This window comes from Monodelphis domestica, chromosome 3 (assembly GCF_027887165.1).
Source record: "Monodelphis domestica isolate mMonDom1 chromosome 3, mMonDom1.pri, whole genome shotgun sequence".
NCBI lineage: Eukaryota > Metazoa > Chordata > Mammalia > Didelphimorphia > Didelphidae > Monodelphis > Monodelphis domestica.
Genome location: NC_077229.1, coordinates 99,780,883 through 99,792,582, shown reverse-complemented (window position 1 = coordinate 99,792,582; position 11,700 = coordinate 99,780,883). Strand labels below are relative to the sequence as shown.

General features: G+C 40.6%; 1 protein-coding gene, 1 long non-coding RNA gene and 1 other non-coding gene across 3 annotated transcripts in view; all 3 read right to left on the bottom strand.

The window, feature by feature from the left end:
* Nucleotides 1-5,359: 5,359 nt before the first annotated feature.
* Nucleotides 5,360-6,189, bottom strand: LOC100015335 (uncharacterized). The gene is made up of 2 exons (XR_008917439.1): nucleotides 6,085-6,189; nucleotides 5,360-5,593 (listed from the first exon to the last, which is right to left on the bottom strand). It is a non-coding gene; the product is annotated as an uncharacterized LOC100015335 (long non-coding RNA).
* A 225-nt stretch (nucleotides 6,190-6,414) lies between these two features.
* Nucleotides 6,415-6,521, bottom strand: LOC130458581 (U6 spliceosomal RNA). Its single transcript, XR_008917997.1, has one exon. It is a non-coding gene; the product is annotated as a U6 spliceosomal RNA (small nuclear RNA).
* Nucleotides 6,522-8,086: 1,565 nt separating this feature from the next.
* LOC130453572 (immunoglobulin alpha-2 heavy chain-like) overlaps nucleotides 8,087-11,700 on the bottom strand; it is an 83,950-nt gene continuing 80,336 nt past the window's right edge. Inside the window, exons 3-4 of the mRNA XM_056821006.1 lie at nucleotides 9,570-9,923; nucleotides 8,087-9,000 (exon numbers count right to left, since the gene is read on the bottom strand). Of these exons, the coding sequence (XP_056676984.1) occupies nucleotides 8,648-9,000; nucleotides 9,570-9,923 (707 nt within the window). The 3' untranslated portion in view covers nucleotides 8,087-8,647. The remainder of the gene's footprint in view (nucleotides 9,001-9,569; nucleotides 9,924-11,700) is intronic.

The following is an 11,700-nucleotide window of genomic DNA, read 5'->3' as shown; positions in this document are numbered from 1 at the left end:
CCTAACTGTGAGAACTTGGACAAGTCATTTCCCTTCTTTGGTCAGCAGTTTCTTTATCTATAAAAGGAAGAGGTTGGACTAGATCCATGGTGGTGAGCCTATGGCATGCATGTGGTGGGGTGGGACTCAGAACCCTCTCTGGGCACATGGGTCATTACCCCAGCACAGTTCACCAAAGTTTGTTACTAGAAAGCCAGAGAGACACAGGGCTGGGACACTCCTCTTCCCCTTTCCTAAGGACATTTCTCCCATTGCTTGCACCTCTAAAAGGCTACTGTCACTGCACTAGATAGTCTAAAAGGTCGCCTCTAGATCAAAGACACTATGATTCTCTTTGATTTTCTGAATATTATATTGGTGATTCCAGCAGCTTAACATTGACAGGTGCCTCCTCATTACCATTTGTTAGGGAGGCAATGTTACCGTATTCATTTATAATATGGAAAAGCAATAGTTCATTTGGGGTTTCCACCAGTCACAATCCCAGTATCACAAGAGCTCTTGGAAAGGAAGGACATTTTCCTATTTCTTTGAAGATATCTTGCAGATTCCCAAGCTCCAAGTCTGGGGCAATGAAAATACTGACTCTTAATACCTCAGATTTCTTTAGGATTTTAAGATTTACAAAGCATTTTCCCAACAACAGCCTTTTGATGAGGTAGTACAAATATTATCATTCCCATTTTATAGATAAGGAAAACTCCTTGAATAAGTAGTCAGTCCCAGAGAAGCATGAATTTATCCTGGGCCCTCTCTAGTCTCTACGAACTCCCTTTGGATGATCTCACCAACTCCAATTAATTGGCCTCTCTTTGCACAGGTCTCCCAAATTTATATAACTAACCATGATCTCTTTCCTAAACTCAGGCTCTACAGAACACCAACTTATCTGATGTATATTTCTACTACGATGTCCAGAATGTATCTCAAACTTATCCAAAATGGAATTCATTATCTTCTCCTCCAACCTGTCCATAATTTAAACTTCTCTATTTCTTTTGAGGCCACCACCATCCTCCTAGTCACTCAAGTATTGACACTTCATGTTCTATATAATCCCACCACCTCCATCCAATCACTTAATCAATGTCTTGTCAGTTCTAATTCCCCAACACTCTTCACATCTATTACCACTCACAGGGTTATCTCCTTCATTTGAGGTTTTATAACCTGTCCTCTGAACTACTACAGTTGTCTCCTGATTGATCCCCTTTACTCCAGGCTCTCCTTTCTCCAAACCATTCTTCTCAAAGCTGCCTAAACAGACATTAAAGTACATATCTGGCCCTCTTACTCTCCTATTCAAGAAGTTTTGGGGGCTCCCCATTTTTTCTAGGATACAAAACAAACTCCTCAGATTAGTAATGAAAGCCCTTCATACTCAGATATGTAATAATTAAAATAGTTGAGGCCATAAACTGTAGGAGTTAAAATAGTGGAAGATATAAATTTTAGTAGATAAAAGAGTGGATGAGTAAATTGTGACCGCAGACAATATGTTTTCACTACAGTGTCTTTTTAAAATCAATATATAAGGTGGTCACCAGGGAAATATTCCCAATTATGAAATATACCCAAGTTAACTGGGTCTTATAGAGATTTTAATTAATAATACAATGAGGAATTAAAGAAAGAGAGAAAGAGAGTAAAGGAGGGAATAATGAGAAAGGGATAAGCCGTCCCTAGCCAGTCCTGGCCAACCCAGGCCTAACCCCTAAGAGAAAAGATCAGTCAGTCCTTAATCACTCACCTCAATATCTGTCCAAGCAAGGATTCTAGTGACACCAGGCCAGCTCCATCTCAGCTGACTTCACCAGCTCAATCCTGAATCTCAATGTGAACCCGAATGTGTCTTCAGCTCTATCTGAGCTCCTAGTTAAAGGGAATTTTCTCCTATGTCACCTCCCCTGAATTCTTACATCTATCAATCACAGTAGATGATTTTAAAGGACAAACCATTCTTAGTTCACACCTAAGAAGTGGTAAATTTTTGAGTAATTCACACCAGGAAAGCTCTGAGTAAGTTTTCACCTCTTTGCTCCTTGTAAGTTCACAAGTTGCCTGACCTTTATAGGTACTTAGCACCCTTTTGTATTATATCCAAAAATAGGCATGGCTTAAAGAACTTTTTTCCTACTATAAGTATGGGTTTAAGTACTTTCATTGTTCAGTAAAGAGTTTACAACTTTATCTTCCCCTAGGGCAGACTTAAGTAGGGATGGAGTAGAGGTCTCACATTCCTGATCTAAGTAGAATTCTCACATTCCTGATCTAAGTACCTTCACTGCCCAAATGGTGAATGGTCCCAATGTGGAATTTCTTTAAGGTTTACAATCCTAACCTTATGAAGTAGCGTCTGAGAATTTTTAAGGTTCACAGATATTTCACTTACTCCCCCTCACTGTTCCAGATAAACTAGCCTACTTTCTCTTCCCTATAGGCAATAGTTTATCTCCTGGCTTCCTGGCTTCATACAAGCTGTCTCCTGTCTGTGGACACTGTTCAATTCCTAGTATTAGAACTCTTAGTTCTTTGTATTCTCAAGGTTCATCTCTGGTGACACCCCTTAGGTTAAATTTTTCAAATCCCCCTTCAAATGAGATTGTCTTGGCCCCTCTACCTATGTAGCTCTCTCTAGTAGTTTGTATGTTCTATGAAGACAAAGACTATTCTTTGCTATGGTTTTTATGCCCAGTGTTTGTGTAGCCCAGGACCTAGTTCATATAGTCCCTGATTTTTCAGGAGCACTTTTACAAAATCAAGGGAGATACTTGCCCTCTTAAGTTGATCCATAAAGGGAGAAAATAAACAAAGGAGTTAGTAGCCAGTGCTTCCTCCCATTAGGGAGAAGAAAGAAGCAGGCAGATGCTTTTCTTGCTCCTTGGAACAGGGTCCCTTATGATAAAGCATTATTCTTCCTTCTAAATTGAGATTGGAATTGCCCTTCTATTTTAAAAACCCTCACCTTCTGTCTTAGACTCAATACTGTATATTGGTTCCAAGGCAGAAGACTGATAAGGGCTAGGAAATGAGGGTTAAGTGACTTGCCCAGGGTATAGTAAGTAATCAGAGATTCTTAAGATTAGAAACAGATGGATAGGATCCTCCTTGAAATCTACACTATCACTTTCTGCCTAATACAAAATCTAACTATCTATCTTATTCTAATGTATGTTGATTAATTTCCTTTAACTATGAACAAGTAAAAAATTCTATTCCCTAACTGACCCACAATGGCAGTTAGGGATCAAAAATTGACTTCCTCTATCTTCACAACAGGGTTTGTTGTTCAGGATCAAAAATGACTTTTTTTTTAAACCCTTACCTTCCTTCTTGGAAGAAAAGTAGTAAGGGCTAGGCAATGGGGGTCAAGTGACTTGCCCAGGGTCACACAGCTGGGAAGTGTCTGAGGTCAGATTTGAACCTAGGACCTCCTGTCTCTAGGCCTGGCTCTCAATCCACTGAGCTACCCAGCTACCCAGCTGTCCCGCCGCCCCCCCAATGACTTTCTTGATTGTTGTTAGAGATCAAGATGGCTTTCTCTCACTCTGCTCAACAGGGAGTTAGACCTGAGGCTGGATCAGTGATAGCCAAACAGCTCCTCCTGCTGGAAGCAGCTTCCCCCTTCTGGGATAAGTGCTCTCCAAACTGACAATTCTCTTTCTACCTTCAAAGATCTTCCTGTGAGGTTTCCCAGTTAAGTTTAGATAAACTCCTAGCTGATCTTCTCCAGAGAAAAGTCACCAACAACCTCTCCAGACAAACTCTCACCAGAGAGAGTGGCAGTTAATCCCACTCTCCTCTCTTTAGGATCACTCCCAATTCTCTACTCATCCTGTCCTGAACATTCCTTTCTCTCAATTAAGGGTCCCCAGAACCCCTCAAGACTATCTCTCCAGCCAACCATCTTTCTATTCTTCAGAATCTCTAATTACTTACTACAAGGGTCACACAGCTAGAAAGTATCTGAGAACAGATTTGAATCCAGGACATTCCATCTCTGAGTCTTGCTTTCAATCCACTGAGCCACCCAACTTCCCCCTGGAATTACCCTTCTGTACTCAACAGGTAGCAACAAAAGACAAAGGCTTTATGAGATGAGGCTAGAAGCTAAACTGAAGGAGTCAAGAGTCTGATATCTTGGTGACTTTGATCTAAAGGTGGCTTGGACACCTTTAAAATTTTGTGCCAACATATGAGTGTGTGTGTGTGTGTGTGTGTGTGTGTGTGTGTGTGTGTGCACTTGAGCCTCAATGCCATTTGGTTTATGATAGTTCTGCATTCTTCTGCCAAAGTCACAAAAGGTCTAGAGTTGGCTTGTTGATGAAAGTGATACGCTCTGATTTGGACCTATTGACCTTGAAGTGCTGTAATGATATGCAGCTAGAAATATCCAATGGACAATAAGCAATGGGAATCAGGGGCCCAGGAGAGATGTCAGGCCCTGCAATCATTCTCATTTTTATAGTGTTTACAAAGCACCTTCATAGCCATTCTGTGAATTAGGAAGTTATGCTATTATGATGTCCAGTTATTTTAGGAAAGGTGACTAGACTTGTTCTTTTTTACCTGAATGGGCAAACTAGTAGTGGTAAAGTAGAAATTTGGGATTTGGTGGAGGAAAGCTCTAATAGGACTACTCCAAATTTGAATTGGTCATCCAGAAGGTCATGGGTTGTTCCTTACTAAGTAGAGACTCAATGATCACTTACTTGATAAACTTACAGGAGCTCTTTTTCAGATATGGATACAACTGGATTACTTCTCAGCTATGACCACTTTTTCACTCTGAAAGTGATTCTATGAGGAAGCACAGTGACCTCCCAGGGACTCTGTTGAGTCAGACAAAGGAAGATGGTGAAGCATATTTTTCCCCAGAAGATCCCTATCCCAAGCAACTAGAAGAAGTTAGGTGGCACAGTGGTAGGCCTGGAATCAGAAAGATGAGTTCAAATCCAGCCTCCAACTCTTAGTAGCTGTGTGACTGGGTGAGTCATTTAACCTCTGTTTGCATCAGTTTTAAAAAATGGAGATAATAATAGCCCCTATCTCCCAGGATGGTTGTAAGAGAATAAAATGAGATATTTGTAAAGCACTTTACAAACCTTGAAATGTTAATATATGTGCATATATTATGTTAGCTATTATTATCATTGTTATCATTATCTTCATTATTCATTGACTCACATGGTCTCATTCCTGGCACCAATTAGCATACATGGTCAGGTTCCCATTAGATTGAGTTTCTCCCCTAGTAAGCATCAAATAGAGCCTCCAATAGAGAAAACTAAGTTGTGAGTTCCAAGTGAATTTGGCTTTTCAATATCACACTATGATCCATAAAAGGCCAGACCAGGGCAAGGCTTTCTTGACTTTATTATAGGACAAGGGATGAAAAATAATATATCATGGAAGACATAGACCTAGAAATGAAGTTTGTAGTTCAAAGGAGATTGAATGCAACTAGGTTAATTATGAGTCCTTGGAGTCATTCTGGATTTATCTTGAGGTAATCCAGAGTTCATTCTGGGGTCGCCAAAGGTATCCAGGATCCAAATAGTGGCTTCTTAGATGATCTTCCACAAGGTTCATTCTGGAGAACAAAAGTCAGAAGTCAGGTGATCAGATGCCAAACCCATTTCCCTATCCCTTAATCTGTCCCTCATGATCAAGTCTCAAGTAGAAGAGGGGGATAGAAAAGAAACAAAGGTGGGAGCAGGGAGCCTGAAACAAAGTTAAGGGAAGCTGGGAGGGTATTAGAGAGGAGAAAGAAGAGATCAGAGCAGAGAGGAGGTTGAAAGGCAAATGGGGCACAGTGAATGAGTAGGAAGCCATATAGTCTCAGGGAATCCTTATAGGACAGAGAGGATTCTGTGAGAAATTAACAAAGTTTACAGCAAAAGGATGAGGATGGGTCTGACAGACAGAGAACAGATAGGAACAAATGGAGACTGAAGGAAAGAGTGTGGCTGAAATATGGCTAGAAGTATAAAGGAATATCTGAGGGAACAGAAATGAGACCCAGATTGATGGTCTGAAAGAAGCCAGAAAGAATGGAAATATGGGACAAAGCTAGACATTTACCTTAGAAGATCAAGGTCATGGTGGTAAATATGACATTGATGGCCACAGTCTTCATGAATAGCAATCTCAGGCCCAGCATACTGAGGAGTAGTTTGTTTCCCTGCTCAGGTCCTTTTGTAGAGAGCAATAGTCAGAGTAAGGGCTTAGCATCAATGGGAAACAGGCTGGATTCTAGGAGCCTACTCTAAGCAATGGGAACATTAATCCTAGCTAACGTTTATGAAGTGCTTTAAGGTTTACAAAACAATCTACACAAAGATGTTATGAGATCTTCACCAAAATACAATGAGATAGGAATTATAGTTATTACCAACATTTTACATATATTTTTAAAATATGGAATGCTTTGTAAATTCAAGTGCCATCCTTGTGCAGAGACCATGTTAATCTTCTCTGTGTTGTTCCAATTTTAATATTTGTGCTGTTGAAGTAAGGACCCACCATTTTATTAATAAGAAAACTGATACAGAGAATTTAAGTGACTTGACTAAAGTGACACAGCTAATAGGTACCATATGCAATATTCAAATTTAAATCTTCTAACTCTAACTAGGTGTTTCCTAGGTATTCTAAATAGAATATGACCAAAATGGAACTCATCATCTTTCCCCCTAAACCTGCCTTTCCTCTACCCTTTCCTATTTATTTTAAGGAATCACAATCCTTCTGGTCATCCAAATTCACAACCTTGGCACCATCTTCATTTCTTTCCTTTTCCTCACCCAACATATTCAATCTGTTGTCAAGTCTTTTCAGTTCTGCATTTCTTTTATACTTCCTCTTCTGTCCATTCATAGTCACCAACCTAGTTCACAGTTCCATCATTTCTTACATAAACTATAGCAACAACCTCCTTATTGATCTTCCTGCTTCAATTCTCTTCCCTATCAAATTTATCAGCTATATAATTGTCAAAATAATCTTCCTTAAGTCTGACCATGTTATTTCCCCAGCTCAAGAATCTTCAGTAGCTCCCTATTGACTCTAAGATAAATTGTAATCTTTCACAATTTGATTCTAATCTAATCTATTCTTTACTTAATGCACATTACTTCCCTCTCATTGGAACATTCTATGTTTCAACCAATCCGGCCTATTACCATTCCCCAAACTCATAATCTATTTCCTAATATGCTCGCCCTCACCCCAGTTTAGAACACATTCCCTCCTCACCTCCATTCTTAGAATGCCCAGCTTTTGCAGTAATTCAAGCAGGAAGTCTTGCCTCATTCTTTATCTATAGGTGCTCTTTCCCACCTCAAACAATGATATATACTTATCTGTTTGTATGTGGTAGCCTGCCCCTCCCCAAGTAAAATGTAAGTTCCTTGAGGGCAAAGACAGGGACTATTTTTCTTTTTTTTTTTTCACTGAATCCTTATAATCTTTCACAAAGTATGTGGGTAGTAAATATCTTTGGGATTATGTTGGTTTTGATATGAAATTTGAAAGAGATGGAAGAATCAAAAATAAATGATTGAAATATGGAATGACAAGTGAATGTATGGAACAGTGACATAAATAGTGATGTCAATAGATGGAATAAGTTTAAAGGAAATGATAATAAGCTCCATTTAGAGTATGATACTAAGATATCTGCTACAACTTTGGAAGACAAGAGTAGAAGGAACAAATAGAAGGTTATTTGGAGCAATCATTGTGAAGAATACTTACCAAAGGAGTGAATTATGAAAGAGATGAAAAGCTCAGCTTATGTGATATTACATTTTCTGAGCCCTGGATAACATTATACACTTTGAACTTTGAATTTTGAAATACCCGAACTATGGACCATCATAGTCTATGACTGAGGTTATTGTCACTCTGAGCCACTATCAAAGTAGGACACATGGAAATTAGCAAGATTATAGATTCAGAGAACTTCGTTGAGTGGTCAATTACTCAAATTAGTTAGAATTTTAAAATTCCTCAGAAGGAATTCCATCCACAACATAACCCTAAAAAATCATCCAAGATTTGCTGAAAGAGTCTCAATTAAGTGGCCCCATAGACTCCTAAAACTTCCATTCCACTTTTGAATAGTCCTAATAACCATAAACTTATTCCTTACATGATCAAAGCTAATTTTGTCTTTTGGTAATTTTCAGGATGTCGCTTTCCCCTTCTGGTCTTTGTTGCATTCTTCTTTCCTATGAGGCTCTCAGGTTCAATCTTATTATCCCTGCATTTTCACCATGGATCTTTAACTCACTTGTGATATCCTGCTCAGGGCAAGACAGTTTCAGCTCAGAGGCAATCCCAGGGTCTGGTCCAGTATGATCTGAAACTAGAAATGTATCCTCAAACACAACTCTGATCATCAATGAGCCCAGGACTGGCCTCCCCAGGGCACAACTCTCTCTCAATGTTAGGAATCACCTTTCCAGACTAGGACCATGTCCTGATCTTAACAGCCTTGCATCAAACCAGAACATACTCCCTACACCAGAATTCTTATCTCCAGTAAATGACTCCCTTTCCTAGGATACTCCTTTCTATCATAGGACACACATTCCAATTCTAGTATTCTTTTCCCTAGATTAAAATTTTCCTTAACATTCTGTCATGCCCTTCTCCAGATATTATAGCTGAAGCATCCTTCTTCCCCACTCCCTCTCCCCACAATCTCTGTCAACCAGGGACTGCTCATACCTGCCTGGTGAGACATATGTATCTCTTTCTCAAGATGCTTCACTGAGCAGGTTATTGCATCATTCTCACCAACCCTGCCAATGTGGATAGCACTGTAGGTGCCAGTGGCCATTGGAGCCAGAGTGAGGTTCTGAGCTGAGATCAGAGTCCCAGAGGAGGTCAGGGATACATGGAGTTCCTTGGGGTAGAAGTTCCTGATCAGGCAGGCAACAGCATTCTGATCTCTCACCAAGAACACACTGGGTGACAGGGGGGCTTGAGGTCCTGCAATCAAATAATGGTTTTCTGTCACCTATCTAGACCTAGTTCAATATGTATAAAATGCATACAAATGACCAAATAACTGTGAAAAACAAGCTTTACCACCAAGTTTTCTGCTCCCCTCTTAACTTCTGTCTAGCCCTATATGTGGGGAGCAAATTCATGTGACCAAGTAACTGTAAAAAACAAACCTCAGCCCCATTTCCTGCCCCAAACCCCAGCCTCATCCTGGTTTCCATGTGTTCAGCTCACATGCCCATATTGCCCTCTTCCCACAGTTTCCTTTCCCTTTCCTAACTCCCCCAACTTGTGATTATCACTGGTATTGGTAATTCTCATGATTTCATTACTGTATATTTCAAGTCCATAGATCTTATTATGATGTGACCTCATTAATGACCTATTAATCCATCCCCCTGAATATTTCCTGTACATGGTCACAGAGCACAATGTGGTAGAAGAGGGGGATGAGAGATAAAGAACTTTGTTTCTGGTCTGGGTCCCAACATTGACTCGTTATGTAACCTGAAGCTTTAGGATTTCCTTAGAACTAGGATAGTAGAGGCACTTACTAGGCTCCACAATCACACGTGTTCCAAGACCAAAGACCAACTTGTCTGTGTCGTCCCCATTGCCTACCCTCCTTGCACAGTGGTATTGGCCAGAATCCCTAAGGCCCAGGTCCTCAATCTGTAGGAAAATTTGATTCTTGTTGTCTTCTCTGGAAGAAGTGATCCTGCCCTCAGTGGCATCTGTAGAACTACTATTCAGACCAGTCAACCACAGCGGGGCATGGCCAGGGGTCCAAAGGTACCAGTCAAGTTGACTTGTCTTGAACTGGAAGCCAGAGGTTTGGCATTTGAGACTCAGGGTCTTTCCAGCTTGGTATGTGCCTCCTCCTGACTCTGTAAGCAGCGTCTTTTCCACTAAATGAAGCAGAGATGGGGGTAAATTGAGCAGGAGTGGTCAATTCATTACTTTTTCTGGGAGAGAAAGCTTTTTTTCTCTTAAACTCCCTCAAACCCCAATACTAAACCATTTCCAGATACCTATTCCAGACCAAGTTAGGGAAGGATATGGAAAATAAAGCACCTGGGGCAACAGAAAAAGCCAAGGTGTAGGCAGGATCTAGAGAATCCCAAGGGTCAGTGTGGGTCCTGTTTATAGGAATGGACCCTAGGTCTAGAGATTTCCTAGATTATCAAAGGCTCTGAGGATCAGAAGATTCCCAATACTGGGGATATAGGGGGTCATGAGTATGGAGGGATTGACAGAATTGGGGGTTTGGAGTGGACTGGAGAGAGAACCTATCTAGAACTGTTAGCCACAAAAAAATCACCACTATTCAAGAACCACTAGTCCAACACAAAGCTGCCCCTAACCCTGACCCCTGTAGACTTCTTGGAAATCAATGGAGTGAGATTTCCACCCCAAGCTTCCCCTATCCCTGCACACAGTCCCTAAAATCATGAAAACTTACATGGTAACACAGTCAGTTTTGTTCCAGGACCAAAATTTCCCCATTGCTCTGCTCACTGTGATATAGGAAGATGCCTAAAACCTTCATCTCCAGAGAGAGACCTTGGGAAGGGTGGAGAAACATGAGGGTGACAGGAAGTGAGATGAGAGTTCCTGGAGTTATGCCCATGAGAACTTATCAAGGTCATGAAGTCCAGAGACAAGTCTTCAGTAAGTGTGAGGGACCTCAGGATATACATCCAAATCAGCTACACAGCAGGGTTGCCAGCAGACTAGCTATTTGGGAGAGGCTTCACTTTCACAGAGCCTCAGATCATGCCTCCATGTCACTTCTGAGATGGCTGTATTAAATGATCTGATTTCCTTGCCCCTACCAGCTCCATTGTGTGAAACTGATCAATCTACCCCTAGGCTAAGTCAGGTAACACAGGAGAAGCTTTGGAAGGGAAAGCACCCTAGGGTCTATTGTAAGATGTGATCACACTGAGCAACAGTTAAGAAGGACTGAAGAACCTTAATAATCAACTCTGATTGCACAGAGATGACTAGAATACATATGTATTCTCTGGACCTTGTATTGGTGGGCATCTGTACAAACCATGGTTGACCAATGTTTTCAGGTGGGGATATTGTTAGATATTTACTATGATAAGTCTCCTTGTAGGTTTGGAAACATTTGAGTCAATAAATACTCTCAAAGGGTTTGGAATATTTCAGATAGTCACTGATGGAACCCTGGTGTTCCTGCAGAGAGACTATATGGGCATATTCTTGCAAGTATCCAGGAAAGTTTTCCAACTCCAATTTGAGGGTTGAAGATCATCAGGGGTTCACATGGTGATACAATACTCATATGGGGCTTCTTTTTTCTTATTAAAAACTATATTGACAATTTTTGTGGTTCATTGATTATTTTAACATTCATTTTTTAACATTTTGAGTTCCTTCCAAATTTTCTCCCTCTCTCCTGTCTCTTCCCCACCCATTGAGAAGACAAATGTAATATTTATTGGGAAAGGAAATAGGATTGGAAAAATGGGAATAAATGGGAGGTTTGTAGCAGGGTATGAAGGAGAGAGGGAAGAGAGGGTATATTGCTTGGTGAGGCAAGGGAGGGAGATGCTCCCTGCTGAGAGGAAGCTGCACGGGTCCAATAAGGACTCTTTGTTGCCTTGATGACTGAACATAAGTTTAACTCCCTCTATGACCAGAAAAGATAGTCCA